General features: G+C 48.5%; 1 protein-coding gene across 32 annotated transcripts in view; it reads left to right on the top strand.

Moving 5' to 3' along the window:
* The window catches only part of TNS3 (tensin 3), a 309,070-nt gene that overhangs the window by 230,332 nt on the left and 59,919 nt on the right, over positions 1–18,819 (top strand). For 28 of the 32 annotated variants that reach the window (XM_005549633.4, XM_074035041.1, XM_065541982.2 and 25 more), the window contains 3 exons: positions 12,431–12,600; positions 13,737–13,851; positions 13,935–14,018. The exons of the other annotated variants lie outside the window; for them this stretch is intronic. In XM_005549633.4, coding sequence (XP_005549690.3) covers positions 12,431–12,600; positions 13,737–13,851; positions 13,935–14,018 — 369 coding nt within the window. The remainder of the gene's footprint in view (positions 1–12,430; positions 12,601–13,736; positions 13,852–13,934; positions 14,019–18,819) is intronic. 32 annotated transcript variants of the gene reach the window in all.

Genomic DNA, 18,819 nt, shown 5'->3' on the forward strand with positions numbered 1-18,819 from the left:
AGCCTGAGTGCTGGCTCAGGGGAGCTGCTAATTTATGGAATCCTAGGTAGGTGGTGGTAGAATTCTCTCTCTCTGTCAGGGTGGAGCAGTTTTATAACAACTCCACAGCAACATGGCTTTCTTCCAGTCATGCCACATGTCCACTGCATTGTGGCTTGATGTGGGCCTCATGCCGGGGCCTGGGATGAGGGGTGAGCCCTCTTTGTGCACCCAAGGCTGCCCACACTCCTGAGAGCACTCCCCGCTCCCATGGCCTCTGCCAGAAGTCACCGGCTGCGTCACTCCCCAGAGTTCATCAGCCAGGTGGACCCGTGGCCACACTTACGTTCAGCGCAGCCCATGTGGCCCTGAAGGTGGACAGCCCTTGTATCCGTCCTGAGGCACGGGATAGTAAACACCATGGTGATTAAAAGAGGAAATGTTGGCCGGGCACCGCGGCTTACGCCTGTCATCCCAACACTTTGGGAGGCTGAGGTGGGTGGATCACAAGGTCAGGATTTCAAGACTAGCCTTGCCAATATGGTGAAACCCCGTCTCTACTAAAAAATACGACAATTAGCCGGGGATGGTGGCGCGTGCCTGTAGTCCCAGCTACTCAGGAAGCTGAGGCAGGAGAATCACTGGAACTTGGGAGGCAGAGGTTGCAGTGAGCCGAGATCACACCATTGCACTCCAGCCTGGGTGACAGAGCAAGATTCCGTCAGAAGAAAAAAAAAAAAAAAAAAAAGGCGAAGTGTTTGGGGAAGAGGCCAGTAAGGTCACGTGATGGGGGGTGATCCAAAAAGAAAACCAATCCCTGTGAACAGGCAGGAATTGAAGCCCGTACAGAAGCTCCGTTGATGGGGTCTTCGGGGTCTTTGAGGCAGGGCAGTGTGTGAGGCAGGCAGGGGTCCCCCTTCTGTGGTTTGCAGCTTTTCACATCTGCACGTTAGGTTACAGTTGACTTACAAAACACTGGGTATTGCTGACATTTCTCATGTTGGAGGGCTTCGTTGTTTGGACATATCATTTCCCTTTTAAATATGCCTTCTTAGAAGAAATGCCACCACCTAGCCTTGGATTTCAGTGTTTCCCAGTGGAAAGAATTTTCAATTTTGCAATCTAAAATATGGGATTCTCTCCCTTCACCTTCTGTTGCAGTTTTGCCGGCGCCCACCCGTTCTCTTAGAATCAGGGTTAGGCATGGAGACAGCGCGACTGAGGGAGGGTGGGCCTGGGACGGGAACGCTCTTCCCTGGGTTGATCTTGATATGTCCGTCAGAACCCTGGCTAATGATTTCCTAACACATTACTTTGTGAAAAAATGCAAGTTGCACAGCTCTTTAAGGCTATGCCCTCCAGGTGGAAGGGGCTGGTTAATCAGTCCTGTTTCAGTTTTGGGAGAAGGCTCCTAAAACCATTTCTGGGAGCATTTCAACCGGGAATAGTGTTGGGGCGTCCTTGTCGTGCCACCTTGCCTCCTTTTACGCACTCTCTTGAAAAGATTCGTGGGTGTATGTGAATGAGCTGAAGTCTGGAGGCCTCAAGTTCACCATGAAGCAGTCTTTGCCCGTGATTTGTTTTCACTCCTTGGAATGCAAGGAGTTTCCAGAGCCTATCAGGCACACCTGTGTGATGTCGCACTTCATTCCTAGAGGACCATATCAAGATAAATCAGTAGCTTATGGGGACTTTACGTTCTAATGCCAGATAGAAAATGAAAGAAGGCATGTTTTAAAGTAGGTAATGTTCTAGCATGTCTTGAGTTTTCATCTGTTCTTTTTATTTTTAAAATTAATTAATTAATTTATTATTTGAGATAGGATCTCACTCTGTCACCCAGGCTGGAGTGCAGTTGGTGTGATCACAGCTCACTGCATCCTTGACCTCCTGGGCTCAATTGATCCTCTCGCCTCAGCCTCCAGCGTAGCTAGGACGACAGGCGTGTGCCACCATGCCTGGTTAATTTTTTTTGTATTTTTCTGTAGAGACAGGGTTTCATCATGTTGCCCAGGCTGATCTGGAACTTCTGGACTCAAATGATCCGCCCTCCTCAGCCTCTCAGAGTGCTGGGATTATAAGAATGAGCCACGGTGCCTGGCCCCGTTTTTTCTATGTTTTAATTAACTTATTTATCATTGTATATATTTAAGGTGTTTAACATGATATTTTGTTATACCTATACATAGGGAGAGGACCACTACAGTCAAACAAATGGACATATCCACCACTGTACCTAGTTACTTTTGTGTAAGAGCACTGAAGGTCTACTCTCTTAGTCAATATTGCATCCTGAAGATTTGCTCCAGGAGCAGATTCCATCTCTTAGAACAGGGGTTGGACACCTTGGCTTGCATGTTGGAGTCACCTGGGGAGCTTTAAAAATGCAGATGCTAAAAATGCGGGTACCTGCTTCTACCTCTGGTAGGTGGCAGATTGAGTTGGCCCTGGTGGGGCCTGGATGTCAGACTTGCTTTAAAAACTCTCCCCAAATAATGCAGTGCAAATTCAGGGTTGAGACCTGCTGTGATTCTTGAGCTTGGTTGTGTGTTGGAAACACTAGGGAGTTTTTAAAAAGACTGACACTTAGGTCTAACCGCTGGAGGTTCTGACTTCACGGGTGAGGCCCGAGCTTCAGGATTTTAGTGATAAAAGGTGGACAACGGCCTTTGAGAACCACTGTTGTATATTTGCAGTTCTGTTGTGTATTTGCAGTTCTCAACTTAGGTGCGTGTCCCAGCCTCCAGGAGAGCTGGCCCTTGGCTCATTGAGGCTGGAGCGTGCCGCAGGGTGGTTCTGACGAGAGCAGGATTTGTGACCCTGCTGTGGGATTTAGAGGACAGCCAATAGTCACACATCGGTTATCCGAGGCAGAGGCAGGCGATCCCATGGGCTGCCTTCCACCTGGGTGGTGGCTTTATTTCACCAGCGCAGAGTGGACTGTGTGACCCCACAGTGGAGAGAATGCGGTGACATGAAGTTTATGAGTGGATAGCATGGTGGGTGTCTGCTCCTGGACACTTGACCCATCTTCCTTCCCTTCCCGCCTTGTGCTTCCTGGGAGAGGCTCAGGGCCCGGGATCTGCCGTGCACTGGCAAAGATCAGTCTCCAAGAGCAGTCTGAATCACAGAATCACAGTTCAGGGTCAACATAAGTACTGACTTACCAATCAGGATGTGCTAAATCACACTCTCAATTAGTTTACATAATTGGGAGTTCAGTGTATTTGGACAAAGTGGAAAGTTGTGCAAGAGCTTTGTGGGTGTTTTAAACAAAATTTAAAAAACATTTTCTGGCTAAGTGATCTGAGAAGCCCTCTCCTGCACTTCAGACTGCTCGGGGGTGAATTGATGGCAACAGTGCTAACCCCCAGGCTGGGCTGAGTTCAGTCCCGCATGTGTTTAGTGCAGCACCCGACGTCTTGGCCTGAATCCCTGATTCTCCAGGGCTCTGATAGCGATGCATCCCCTTTTCACAAGGCCCCCGAGTACCCCAGTCAAGGACTGGCTTTTCTGCTCTTCCCTTGGAGCACATGAGGATTACCTGTCAGGACCGTCCTCCACCCTGTCATGGTGGCTTTGGATAAGGCACCTCACAGGATGCACCTGGGGCTGAGGCCCCACCATCCCCAGTTCCCCCTGTGGGGCCGGAATGACTGAGCATCCTCCTGCCTCCCAGGCTCGGTGTCCTTTTGCACCCTGTGGTGAATCCCAGATCCTGGGCGTGGCAGAGTCTCAGGTGACCCTGCGCAGCCTGCTGGCTGGCCAGCCCTTAGCACGTTTCCTTATCTGTCCTTGATGCCAGCTCCACCCGTGAATAACAGTGAGACTGCTAAATGAGGAAACATGCTGGTCTTTGGGAGTGGCAGTGTGGGGGAGTCTGGGGTATGTGTCCCATTTTACACTCGAGGTCAGATGATTCCCGAGGCTCTGGGTGGGTAGCACCCAGTGTCTGGAGGAAAGGAGGCTTGGGTGAAGACAGCTGAATGCCCGGTGTAGGGACTGACCAAGGAGGTGGGCAGCATCCAGTCACTTGACCTTTGGAGACCACGTCACCATGCCATGTTTTGGTGGACAATAAGCGTGTCACCACGACAAGAGGGGCACAAGACTATGTAAAGAAAAAGCCGCTGCCTGTCCCTCCCTCCACAGAGACCCCAGCTGCATGGAGTGGGTGAAGCTGCACATCGCCCGTAGATCACCGGGGTCTAGATTCACCGGGGGTCTCAAGGAGCCTGAGATTCCTGCACTGAGTACTCACGGCCTTTGTAAGGAGAGGATGCAGGATTTTTTTTTTTTTTTTTTCTGGCTGGGAACCAGCAGGGAAGTAAGGGCAGCTCTTCCCCAGCACCTGGGCCTCAGGCTGGGAGCAGGGTGGGCACAGGTGTGAGAGAGCAGAGAGAGCAGGGTGTGGGTGCCATGGGTGCAGGCAGATGCAGGTGCCCCCCCCCCCCCCCAGGGCTTTGGGAGCTGCCCTTTGCCCGTGAACAGCCCTGTGTGGGAGCTTGGGTTTTGTTCCCTTTCTCTTCGCTTTTTCTGAGAAGGGGTACCTTGGGGAGCCAGGGGTGGGAAGGCGGATCGCCCAGAGCTCCGCAGGTGCTCCTCAGTGCTGGCAAGGTCCTTCTTGTCCCCTTATCAGCTCCTCCCAGAGATGACAGCCGTCTGTGTGGTGGCAGCTCTCTCCTGCTCCCATGAGGTCTCCTTTTTCTTCTCTTTTCCTGGATTTGACTTCTTAACAGAAAAACATATAGGCATGGCCAGTTTTGTAGGTAGTGTTTGGAGAATAGGTCTTAACAATATCATTATTCAGTTCATGATTTCATTGTTCAAACTGCCCAGTCTCGTTGCATTACAGCCTGTTCTTTGCCGTACTTTGGAATTTTTTTTTTTTGGTCATCTGTGGTTTTTGTTTGTTTGTTTCCTGTTGATGCACATAATGTAATATTCTCGGTGAAGGCTGTTACCTCTCCTTTCTGCCGGTGTGAGTGGAAAGGGCCGCAGGTTGCGGAGTGAGTCCTGAGGCTACACTGCTGGCCTCTGCAGTTTTACCAGAAGCTCAAGGATAGGATGGGCATAGGAGGGGGCCCCTCGTGGTCCCAAGCAAGACCAGGGCAGCTGAGGAGGGTGGAAGAGGAGGGGTGCTGGGCTGTGGTAGGAGGGAGGCCAGGGGACAGGAGGAGACTCAGGTGCTGGTCATTTCACGTTGATGTGAAGTGTGTAAGAAGTAATTGATGGACTTAAATAATTAAATGATTCCCTTGGGGAGTGCTCAGGAATTAAGCCTCAGTGTGGAAAAAGAAATGTAAAAGTCACGTGTGTCTTCATTGAGATATGTGGCTCTTCACAGGTTCCAGGGAGCTTCCATATGTTTCTATATGTTTTCCTAATCTTCTGCAATGACATGCATTAGCTTTATCATCAGAAAGAACATCGACTAAAGAAAACTATAAATCAGTCACTTTGGAAGAAAGATTTGGGGTAGGGGGAGAGTTTTACTAAGTGCTAGGGTCTCCTTTGGGTATAATTCAGAAGTCAGTGATTCAGGGCCAGGGCTCCTAACCTGTGGCCTGGGCTCACCTGTTCACCCCTCACCTCCTTACCTCTCAGGGCAGGGGCTCCTAACAGGTGGCCCAGGGCTCAGCTATTCACCCCTCACCTCTTCACCCCTTCAGAGCTCACCGACTTAGCAAAGAAGTACGGAACCCTCAGGGTGTCTCAGCATGGACAGACTTTGGAGCTGAATAAGACCTGATCCTTGTCCCCACCTGGGACAGCTGGCTGCTCCTGCCTCTGTCCACAGAAAGGGATCCAAAAGCTCTCTGAGCTGGCAGTGCAGAGGTATGGAGCTTGCTGTTTATGCAGAGCGTCTCTGGAGAGGTGAGCAGTGATCCTGGTAGGCAGCATACCAGAGCTAGCAAATGAACCACCTGAGGAAATGTCCCCAGGGCTGTGGCCTCTCACAGGTCACCCAGACATCAGAGTGTGAGGCAAAAGTGCTTTGCTCCTCCCACCTCTGCCCCACCTGCAGCCACGTGGAAAGAGTGGTTGTGGAAGTCCCTGCTGTAACTTTGGTGTGGCACATGGGCCGTGGGCTCAGTGTGTACACTCGAGACCCAGCCCAAGTCACCACTGCCATGGGGTCACCTGTGGACCCTGGGGTCGGGCTAGTCAGAGCAGTGGATGGGATGAAGAGCTGGGGGCCTTGAGTGGAGGGGCAGCTCTCAGTGAGAAGAGGGTGCCTTTGGCTGCACCCACCCCTGGAAATGAGCGAGGAACCTACTCCCCTACAGTGGAGATCCTGATGGGTGGTCTTGTCCTGGAGAAGGGGCCAGGATGGAAAGGATGGACCTCCAGGAACAGTCAGCGCCCTGGCTTCCTGACAGGCAGCTCTCGGGTGGGAAGAAGGGCTTGTTTGACATAGGTGTGCAGTTTGCAGATACAGGGTGGGGCCAGTATTCAGAATGCAGAACCTGACCTTCCACCATCACGGACCACCCGTTTGTGAGCAGCACGTGCAGTCGTGGGGCCGTGTCGGAGCACAGGGTGGGTGTGAGTGAGGGTGTGAGACTGTGTGAGTGTGAGTACAAAAGACTGTGTGAGAATGAGTGTGAGACTGTGTGAGACTGAGTGAGTGTACAAGACCATGAGACTGAGTGTGAGTGTGATGTGTGTGACATGAGAAACACACTGTGAGAGACTGCACGTGAGTGTGAGTGCCAGTGAGTGTAGTGTAAGTATATGAGAAAGTATGAGAGCATGAGTGTCTGCTTGTGACTGTTGTGTGAGTGTGGGTGAGAATGTTAGTACAAGTGTGTGTGAGTGTAAGACTGTGTAAGAGACTATAGGAGTGTGAAGTGTGCAGGTGCATGTGAGTGACATGGGTGTATGAGTGTGTGTGCAAATACATGAATGTATGGCTGAGTCTGCATGAGTGTTACGAACATGTGAGATTAAGTGTGTTCATACATGTGTCTGCAAGTGTGTGGGTGTGAAAAAGTGCCGGAGATTGGGAGCACATGAGAGTTTGTGCATGTGAGTGTGTGGGTGTGTGCCTGTGAGAGAGGTGCGGGGTGTGTGCCCGCCCCAGCCTCCAGGGCACACTCCTAGCATGGTCCATTCTTATGGACGGGGCCGTTTTGGAATCCCACTCCGAGCTTAGTTCCTGCTCACTGTCGCACCTGTGCCCTAGGGCCTTCCTTGGTTCTTTCTTGTGGTACACAGCAGACATAGGTGCCATGGCCTGGCTGCCATCGCGTCTCTGCCCTAGACCTTGTGCACAGGTTAAAGGGAGGCAGCACCTGGTGGAATGTCCTGGGCCTGGACGTGGCACCAGGGCCTTGATTGGATTCTGTTCCACTGCTGGGCTTCCTGGGTATCTACCTTGGACCCAGTGTGGAGTCTCACGTTCAAGTTGTCTTGCCTAAAGAAGGCAGCTAGAGATCCCCTTTGTCGAATAATTAAAGAAGGGAGAGAGAGACCCCTGCTGCAGGACGCCTTGCATTGTAACCTCTGGGAAGCATAAGCCCTGCTCCCTATAAATGTGAATGTCACTTACACATCTCCTCTGAGCATACTGGTCTGGAAAACCACCTCCCATGTGAATTTTTATATGGCTATCAGACATGGGAGACTTAGCAGAGAGAAGGAAAAGTGTAAGGGTCAAACACATGAGTTTGGGAGAATACAGGAACTAATACTAATGCAAAATTCGAAAGGGATTTGGGGAGATTCAGTACAGCCACACAGAGTACTACAAAATAAAAGAAACTTTGTTCCTCTCGAAGGTAATCTCTGTATTGTTTCCCTAATTTTAAAAAGTAATGCACATTATTAGCGAAAACATTGAAAGATAGAAACATTTACGAAAAAGGATGAATAATGCCTAGAATTACACAACTCAGAGAGAAGCTGTTATGAGCATTTGGGGACATTTTCTTAGTTTTTAAAATAAAAATGAAACCACACTACACACGCATCTTTGCCCGCTGTTTTTTTGTCACTTAATGTTTTAGCGTGTTTGCCCACTTCGAGTTCCATAAAACTTGACTTTTAATGACAACATAAACAGTCCATTTTGAGTGTGGCCCATTATAACACTTACTGCCTGCAACTGTGTGCCAAGCCCCAGCCTTTGCTGTGTTATCTGTAGGATCCCCTAAGCCAGCTTTGTGTCTTTCTCGTTTCATTCTGGAGATGGCTTTGAGGACTCATCTCCTGTGAGCAGAGAGGCAGAGTCCACCCCTGCCAGGTGGCCCCGGGCTGGCCTCTGAGTGAGCATCTACTGCTGGCTGCAGGACGTGGGTTCGATGGCAGCTCCCTCTAGCCCAGTAGCAATGCCGTGAGCAAGCTGCCCTCTCTCTTCTTCTCTGACCTTCCCCGTAGCCAAGGACTCTCAGATGGGAAGAACTTGAAAACTGTCCCTCCTTCCTTTTCTCTAGACTGCTGTGCACTCAGACCCTTTGAAAATGTACACTCACCAGGTTCTCTACCAGGCCCCATGTATTTAACTTAGACACTTGGCAGATTTTCTAAGACTGGGAAGCATAAACCATTGTTAAATCTGAAATTCACACGAGAGACAGAAGAACTTATGAAGCCTTTGTTGGCTGCCCCATCAGGATGTGTCCAGGAGGAAGAGTGCCCCTTCCTTAGCAGGATGAGTGTGGCCATCTTGATCCCAGGGGCCCCTCTGTCACCACAGGCAGTGGAAGTGGGCAGTGCCTCCCAGGGCCCATGGGGCCCCTATCTGCCATTTGTGGGCTTTTTGAGGTGGGCAGGGATGGAAGGGAAGGAAAGGCACCAGTGGGTAAGGAAGAGTGACCACAGAGGAATAGAGTTGACAGTTGTGGGTTTTAAAGTCAGATACATGTGGTGACAAATCATTGCTCTCTGCTGACTTGCTGTGTGGTATAGGATGAGTACTCGGACCTGAGCCTCCATTCTCCTTGTAGGCCACCTTAATGGGGTGATTATGGGCTTTTCTCTATGAGAGCACCTGCCTGGGCTTAGACTGTCACTGTTGCTGGGTAAATGTTGGTTTCCTGTTTTTCTTTCTTTTGTAACTACCTCCTGGGCAGATGTGGGTGCATCCTAGCACACAGGGTTGTTTCAATATCTTAAACCCTGTCTCATTTTGTCCTATTTTTTTGTGCCATTTCAAAGTTCTCATTTCCAAGGTTTGCAGTCCGAGAGGAAGGGTCTCCTCACCCTGCAGAGGCCAGGGCCTTGCTGACTTTGTGTGCCTGTGTCTTTTTCCCTTCGGGAATGGAAAGCAGGACCCTGCAGGGCTGAAGCCACACTTTCTGTGCTGGCCACATCCTGGAATCCGGGGCCTGGTGGCACTTTTGCAGGTTCCTTGATTCCCCCATTCTACCTGCGCTTGCAGAGCCTCTTTCTGGCCTCAGACCCACAGCCGCCGTCCGTCGCTGTCCTGGTGGTCCCAGTGGCAGGATACTGAGAAGTACTGATCCATCCAGAGGGAGAAGCTTGTAGCTCTGCTTCACCAGACATGGTGCCACACAGATTTTAGCACAAGCACTGAAGGTGGGATAGTAAGAACATTTTTTTGAGACTTTTTTTGAATGAAGATTGACTTTTTTTGAGACTTTTTTTTTTGAATGAAGAACATTCTGTTTTTCATTGTAATTCTTTGGGGAGAAGGAGAATTGAGGAGCAGTGTCAAATCCATGTGTTCGGCGGGACATTTCTAGGGCCAGCTCACAGAACGCCTGTGTTCCAGAGCCTCCTCTGGCGGGGGAAGCCCAGGACAGAGCCCACTGTTGGCTCTGTGTCAGCTCACGCACAGATTGTATTCCCTAGCTGCTCTGAAGGAGACGTGTTGAAGGAAACCTCCAAGTTGAAAGGTTAGAAGTGTAAGCCTCCTGCACTGAGACTTATGTTTTAGTCCTGGAAATTCCTTTTCGAACCCTGTTACGACCTGGATGCGCCTTCGAGTGCAGCTGCAAGGCTGTGCTGGCTGTTGTCAGCTAACCCTAATGGGACCTCAGTTTCAGTGAGTTTCCAACCTCAGGCCTGAGGCTGGAGAGTGCATTAACATGTGCTTCCCAGGCGCCATCTCCAGATCAAAGAGAACACTTGACCACACTGTCCATTTTTTCTTTATTATTACTGTTTTTAGTTGAGACGTAATCATTGTACGTATTTATGGGGTACAGTGTGATATTTTGATAAATGTATACAATGTACAATGCTCAAATCAGGGTGATTCGCATAGCCATTTTTTCTGTGTGCTTCATGCAATACTGCATGTTGGGATGATATTGCCATGTCATTTTTGATAAGACACTACATAGTATCTTGCATGTTGAACAGAAGTAGTATTCCCTCCCCTTGGAAAACTACCTCTCTGGAAGTGACCTCTGAAGTTCTAGGCTGTGAGTGGACTGTAATGTCAGTACAGGGCAGCGGAGCTCCCGGCACTCTCCACAGATAGGTCCTCCACTCTGGAATGATTTCCCTTGAGGCCAGTGGCATCGCTCCTTTTTCCAGGGAGGGGACCAGGCTCTCAGTCACTTGCCTGTGGCCATGGCACTTCGTTTCCATCACTAACACCCAGGGCTATCGCCTGCCACCTTGACTGCTTCAGGAACAAACTCCACATCTGAGCTGAGTACCAGGTGGTGCGTGGAGCCAGCCCGACTTTGTGACCTCACACTTCCCCTAGCCCTCTTTAAACTCATTCTTGGAATGGCTGCAAATGCATGTGTGTGTTGAAGAGCACTGAGGTGAGGGTGGTCTCCTCCCTGACCTGCAGCACTTGGATCCTGTTTAAGGTGGTGAGTGCAAGGACAAGGACCACTGCACCATGAGGATGAGGGTGCTGTAGTGAGGGACTCTCAGATATGCTGTTTCATTTCATTTAATCCCCCCCCCCTTGTGGGAGGGAAAAGAGAGCAAGCATTATGCTCATTTTACCCATAAAGAAATGGGGGCTGAGGATGTCCTGCAGCTAGTGAGGGATACACGTGAGACTCCAAATCCCAGGTCCTAATGCACACTTCTTCCTCCTCCTTTCCCTGGATCTGTGGAGGAAGCTGCTGGGAACTGAAGAGAGGATGGAAGGAAGAGGTGGAAGGATGCTTGCAAGGACCTGGGTTTGGATCTCACTTGCTTGGTTGCTGTTGTGTGGTGCTAAGCAGACGTCCCATGGGACAGGGAGGGTGGTATCCAGCCTGGCTCAGCCCAGGAGCCTCCTCAACCCTCACCTGAGTGGCACCTAGTGGCTGGTAGGGTCGGGCAGTGGAGCCCCCCATGCTGCAGACAGAAACAAGAACCCTTACAGCAGTCCTGCTGCTCCTCTCAGGCAGGCATGGTGGGTCGACGTCCTGTCCCTCTCTGTGGGACCTTCTCTTTATCATGCCAACCTTTGCATTCCTGTGAACTTCTGAAGTTTCTGGATGTAGGAGAAGAGAGAGAGAGATGTCAGTGGCATATCATGGGCTCAGCATGACTGTATACCACTATCATGATGTATTTCACTTCGGAGGGCGGCCATCAACCAATTTGGAACAAAGTCGTTCTGAGAGGAGCCTTATGTGGGGCATACATGTTGGTGAATCAAACTCCATCTTTCAGTGAAATGCTACTCTGAACTCTGCACTTACAGGGAGCATGTATTTATAGTTTAAATCTAAACTGCAGGGGACAGTGCTGTTGGGTTTGAATTTTCAGACTACGTCATCAATAGAAACATTCTTCTTTTAATAGCCAGCAGCAGATTTTTTCCTAAGTGGCAAATCATAAGAATCCCTGGGAAGAGGCTTTAGAAAATTAGATCCTAGCCCGACCGCCATTTTTCCCCCAACACAAAGAGAACAGAATTTGGTCAAGAGTGGGGACCCCGGGGATCTGTGTCATTAATAACCGCCTGTGGTGTTTCTGGCAAGGACAGTTAAGATGGCGAATGTTTATTATTGATGCTTGAAATAACAGGATTTTTTCCCCTCCAGAATTTCCCATTGCTAAGATTCAAATTATCATAGTCGGGCCACACTCTGCCCAAGGTCACCGCAGATATGTGGTCCTCAGGGCACTCTGGTCCTGACAGGACACCAGGGGTGGCATGCAGGGGCCTCCTTCCCAGCTGGGTCTTCGTCCGTCCCACCCAGCATTCCATCAGGGCACTGTCTTTTCCCAGCACTGCAAGTGATGAGTCCGAGTGCTTGGTCCTGTCCCCAGGCAGCCTGTTCTGGAAGGAGCATGCTGGACTGGGGAAGCTGCACGTTTCCAAGGCTGTGATCTTGCTCATCCCTGAGAGTCTGAGAATGCCTTAGGTTTCCCATCATCTGCCTGCAGCAACCACAGCATCTTCCTGGAGCAATGGTGACCAGCATACAGCACCTTTGAGAAGCAGCGGACGAGATTTAAGGAAGGGGCGCCTCACTGCGCCTTGAGAAAGTACCCTGCAGCCCGCTTGTCTCTCTTTTAACAGGCTCCTCGCCTGAACAGCCCCTGGGTGGGAGACTCAGGAAGCTGAGCCTGGGGCAGTATGACAACGACACTGGGGGGCAGCTGCCCTTCTCCAAATGTGCATGGGGAAAGGCTGGTGTGGACCATGCCCCGAACCTGCCGCCATTCCCCTCACCAGCAGACGTCAAAGAGGTATGTGCCATGGCCAGGTCCCAGTTTCTGGGCCCATTCCACTCCCTTTCTTGTCCTGGAACCCCGGGTGAATGGGCAATGACCAGGCCTTGTCCCTGAATACAGTCTACATTACCCTCCGCACTCACCTTCCGTCCTGGTTCCACAAATGTAGTCGTGGTTCCTCTGTACCTGGCAGGCGGTGTGGCTGGGAGAACACAGTGTGCAGTCAGCTAGCCTGGGTAATGCACCCCAGAGATAGCTATGCTGGTGGGGCCACCTCACTCAGGGCATCTGAGCCTCTATGTTCTAATCTGTAGAATGGGCACGAGGAGCACAGCCTGTGGGTGGGTTGTGTGGGTTTGAGGTAGGGCTCTTGTAGGTCTGCCCTTAGCTGTTCTCCATAGTCCGACAGCAGCAGCCAGTGGCACACACAGCCTTCCTTCAGGATCATCACACAGGGCCCTCAGTCCTCCCTCCGAGACCTTCCTAGGAGGTGGTCCACAGGTGAGGGCCACAGATGAGAGCTTCATGCTCTTCCAAGAGGCCTAGGTAAGGCTTCTAGTCAGAATGGAAGTAAAGCAGGTCGGTGTATCCAAAACATTTAATCTTTTTAGAGATGGGTAGGATTTCTTTTCAAGTTGGCAGGATTGGAAACTACAGAATAAACTAGAAAAAAAAGTTATACATAGTCTTGACTCACAAACGAAACCATTGTTAATATTTAGAATGTTTCCGCCTGGCCTTTTTTCTATGCTATGTATTTAAAATAATATGTGTTTTTATGCATCTGTGACTATATTATTGCCACGGTTAAGGACTGTTTTATCCAGCTTTTTTGCTTAATATCGAGACACTCATTTACCTGTACCACTACAAACTCTGTCTACTTCACTTATTAGCTGTATATTGTATTAGAAGGATGAGCCATAAGATACCTTCCATTTCCTTTACTGTTGAACATGAAAGTGTTCTCCAGTTTTCCATGGCTAGGAGAGGCGGGCTGGTTTTGTGCCGTGGATTCAGTCCTCTGCCTCCTTGTCCTACTGTCAGAGGAGGGGTTTGCTCAGTGGGTCAGCCTGGGGGAGCCACAACTGTTTGGAGGGGCCTTCACTTGACTCCCTGTTCTCACATTCTGCTCCCTGTGCCAATTTCAGACCATGACCCCTGGCTATCCCCCAGACCTCGATATGATCGATGGCAGAATTTTAAGTAGCAAGGAGTCCATGTGTTCAACTCCAGCATTTCCTGTGTCTCCAGAGACACCATACGGTAAGAACGAAGTAACACCAGCTGCATGCTGCTCCATGCCGAAGGAGGGTGACAACAGCCCCTTGCTCTGCTTTCTTTTCCAGTGAAAACAGCCCCGCGCTATCCTCCATTCAGCCCACCTGAGCCCACACTGAGCAGCCCGGCCAGTCAGCACAAAGGAGGACGTGGTAAGAAATCCACCCGCGAGTCCCAGGAGCGCGGCAGCTCAGGTGCTGCGTCGCAGGGTCACCGTTTTTACAGAGAAGAACTCTTATGCAGAAATATTTCCGTTTGTGTCATATCTCAGAAGCCTTGGGTGAGGACAGATCTTGCTGGGGAAGATGCAGGGATGTGGCCATGAAATCCACTGTGTGGTGGCAACCTGGCCTTGCGTCGCTGCCTGGCATCCTGTGGGGAACCCTCCAGTTCAGCCCCATCATACACAGTTGATGGGACCGTGAGTGGTGCCTGTCAGCAGCTTAGCATTGGTGCTTTTGAAGAAACTAGAATGCCCACCCCACACTTTACGTTCTCTATGGAAATCGTGCCACACGGGTACCCCTAGCTCTGCCACCCCAGCTGCCTTCTCATGCGTGCCTTGTGGCCCCTCCTGTCTGTTATTATTGGATGCCTAATCACTGTCCCTGGATCCCTGCAGGAGCTCAGGGGCTCTGTCCATGGTCTGATCACGTCCATCTGTCTACACAGCTGACTCAGGCGAAGGAGTGTTAGCAGGCGGTGTTTAGGGCAAGTTACTGCACATTTCTGGGTGGTCTTGAGAACTTGCCTGAGAGTCCAGGACAAGGCGGAGCTTGGGCAGGTGGAGAGAGAATGCAAACCAAAAGCTCGTGCACATTTCAAAATCACTCTTCTCTGGGAGTTTCATTCATTACGCTGCTGCTTTTCTGCCCTGGTGAAGGACGCTGCTGATAGTTATTAGGCACGTTATCTGAGAGTGAGAGACTTTCATTAACTTGTGTTTTCATCTGCCCCTTACCCAGGAGTACTATAATAATGACAGCTAGCTCCATTCTCCCTTTCTGTCCCTTTCTCCAGAGTAAACCAAGCCTGTGGACGATATAATAGAAAGACATCCTTCTCCTAAAATTCCCTTTATGGTTACAAGACCATAAATGGCTCTCTTCATATGTAGCATATAGCAGTTAAACTGCCCGTATTTCTCAATAAGTGTGACTGAAATTTAAAATAAGCTGCATTTTAAGGTACACATTATATGAGCATTACATGAGAAGTGTGTATGTTCCAATATGCATTAGCATGATGGACTCGCACATAGGTAGCCATGCGTCTGTTCTATATTTTTTATCACTTCAACAGATGCAGAGAGAGGGATGTCCCTTCCACCCCATGTAGCCCCTTCTCCTCATGGAGGTGCCTGTACTTGGCTCCTAGCTCGAAGGTGTTCAGTGGGTTTGGCGTGGCATCTAGCCCTCTGGCCTGGAATCCTGTCTTCTCCTGCAACACCAAAGCTGAGTTCGTTTGAAATAGGTAGATGACAAGCAGTGGAAGGCGGGTAATAAGCCTGAGGAAAGAAAATACTAGAAACAGCCTGCACACTCATTAACAGCTCCTGAGGGAGGCCTCTAAGATCACTGTATGGAGCATCGAGAATGTTGAGCCCCGTCTAAACTCCAGAAGGGTCTAGGAGGCTGCAGGAAGCCTGGGTGCTCAGCGTGGGATACCCAGCAGCCTTGCTGTCTTATGATGGCCCAGTTGTCCCAGCCTGGAGGTGGGCTCTGTGTCCTATGTGTGAATGAGCACTACACCATGTATGGATGACGATGGGTCTGCACACCAGCATGTGTTAGATTCCGGTGGCTCCAACTTGTCCTGAGTACTATCTGCATATAAATATTCACATGGAAGAAGTCAGGCCTTTGCCTTTAAATATAAAAAGGAGACATGAAAAGAATGTTCATGTGAGCCTTCTAGAGTTTTATTTCAGCAGTCCCTAGGGAGGGTCAGCTTCACATTAACCCACAAGGAGCACAAAGACAACACAATGCTGACTTAGCGGACGCTTTCATCAGACAGCGTGGTGAGCCAGTGCCCTTGCCTGGAGGCCCCACCTGCTCTGCAAAGTCAAGTGGAGTTGTGAGACTCCTCCGAGGGCACAGTAATAACAGAGGTAGCTCGCCCGTACAGAATGTGTCTCCTGATCTTTACAGAATGGTTTCCTTCCATTTCACAGTCGCATTCTATGGGTCACTGTTACTGTTACCCCCATTTTACAGGCAAGGAAATTGACATGAAGAAGTTGAGTAGCTAGTAAGTGGCAAAGTCAGAGTTTCAGCTCTGTCAGCCGATTGCACAGCCATGGGCAGATTATACAGGGCTAATGTTTCACTTTGTCTTGTCTAACCTGGATGTGACCTAGCATCACAACGGAAAAAGCACATGGAAAGTCTCAGAGTTATGGAACAACCATGTAATTCGTACATTTAGGTAACCTCCAGGCACCTCCACCTCCTTATCTAAAAATGCAGACCATAGTACCTGCCATTCACAGCCACTGTGCAGTTTTGAAGTAGTAAGCTTTAGGTACCTGCAGTGATGCTTAACTGTGTATCATTTAGGCCTAGAGACTGATGTGCATATGAATGACAGTATTTGCTTTAAAATACCATTAAGGAGAGGCTTCACTTCCTGGAGGGTGAATTACACATACTTTTCTCTATTTCTCCTGCTAAGTACAACTTAAAACCTTGGAGAGTAAGTATAAGACAAATGTAAGAAAGCTCTGAAAGATGGGGAGAAGGTCAGCTAGCCCTGGACCTCAGGGCCGAGGGACCCGGTAGGCCTTATTTATGGTATTTATGGGCCAGGAAACAACCTTCAGAGGACTGAAAGTAACTGAACCATGCAGAGTATGTTCTCTAACCACAATGGACTCGCTGGAAATCAGTAACAGAAGAACAACAGGAACATCTTCAACACCTGGAAACTAAAAAGCGCACTTACAAATAATCTATGCGTCAAAGAGGAGGTCTCGAGGGAAATCCAAAAACTGAATGAAAATGAGGATAATTATCCACTGCTTTAATACAGCAGCACTGAGAGGAAAACTTATCAGAAATTTTCTTACACATTTTCTTGGGAAAGAAGAAAATTCTGAAATGAATAGTTTATGCTGTTACCTCTATAACCTAGAAAAAGGAGAACAAAGTAAACCCAAGACAAGCAGAAGGAAGGAGATATTAAAAATCTAAGCAGAAATTTAAAAAAAGATACAGATAAGTAATAGAGAAATGAAAGAGCTGGTTCTTTGAAAAGATGAATAAATTTGACAAACCTCTAACAAGACTAACAAAAAAATGTAAGGCATAGATTACTATCATTAGGAAGGAAACAGGCACTGTCACTAAAGACCCTGCAGACACCAAAAGAATAATGAAGGAATACACACACTACTCTACATGCATGCATTTTATAACTTAGGTGAAATTGACCAGTTCCTCAATAAGCACGAACTATCACAACTCACCCAATATGAAATAGACTACTTGAATGCCCTATAACTATAAGGAAATTGAGCTCTAGTAATTTATAATCTCCCAAAAAAGAAATCTTCACTTTTCACTGGATAGTTCTACCAAACATGTAAAGGAGAATTAATGCTAATTTTACACAATACCTTCCAGAAAACAGAAGAGGGGGGCACATGTCCTAATTCACTTTGTGATGCTAGTATTACCCTGATACTAAAACCAGACAAAAAGAGCAAAAAAGGAAAACTACAGACCACTATCCTTCACAGATTCAGACACAAAACTCCTTAACAAAACATAAACAAATAGAACACAATAATATGTAAAAAGAATGACACAGGGTAGCCAAGTGGGACGTATTCTGAGATGCAAGTCTGGTTTAGTGTTTGAAAATTCATTCATGTAATACACTATACTAACAGGCTAAAGAAAAAGCTCACAATTATATCAGTCAATCAAAAAAAAAAAAAACAATAAAAAGAGTTTGGCAAAATTCACATCATTCATGACTCAAAACTTCCAGCAAAATAGAAGACAGGAACTCCTTCAACCTTATAAAAAGCATCTAAAAAGGCCCACAGCTGACAGCACTCTTTTACAACATAGTTCTGGAAGTTCTACAGAGACATAATATAAGAAAAGGAAATTAAAGACAACAGATGAGAGGAAAGAAATAAAACTGTCCCTTTTTGCTGTTGACATGATCATCTACGTAGAAAGCCCCAGGGAATCTTGAGTTTGCTGGTGACATGATTGTCCAAATAGAAAATCCCAGGGAAGAAGCGGAGCTTGCAGTGAGCCGAGATTGCACCACAGCATTCCAGCCTGGGCAACAGTGCAAGACTCTGTCTCAAAAAAAAAGAAAAGAAAATCCTAGGGAACAACAAAACAACAACAAAAAGTGAAACTGCTAGAACAAATTCAGCCAGTTTGCAGGAGTCTAGTTCAGCACACAAAAACCAATTGTATTTCAGTATGCTAGCAATGCACCTGTAGAAGCTGAAATTAAAAATATAAGTCACGACCCGGTGGGGTAGCTCAGACCTGTAATCCCAGCACTTTAGGAGGCAGAGGTGGGCAGATCACGAGGTCAAGAGATCTAGACCATCCTGGCCAACATGGTGAAACTCCGTCTCTACTGAAAATACAAAAATTAGCTGGGCGTGGCAGTGCATGCCTATAATCCCAGCTGTTTGGGAGGCTGAGGCATGAGAATCACTTGAACCCGGGAGGTGGAGGTTGCAGTGAGCCATGATTGCACCACTGCATTCCAGCCTGGCAATGAGCTACGCTCAGTCTTAAAAAAAATATATATACACACACATGTGCACACGTGTATGTATATGTGTATATATGCACATATGTGTGTGTGTATATATGTATATATGCACATATGTATGTGTGTATATATGTATATATGCACATATGTATGTGTGTATATATGTATATATGCACATGCGTATACGTATGTATATGTGTA

Source organism: Macaca fascicularis, chromosome 3 (genome assembly GCF_037993035.2).
Source record: "Macaca fascicularis isolate 582-1 chromosome 3, T2T-MFA8v1.1".
Taxonomy (NCBI): domain Eukaryota; kingdom Metazoa; phylum Chordata; class Mammalia; order Primates; family Cercopithecidae; genus Macaca; species Macaca fascicularis.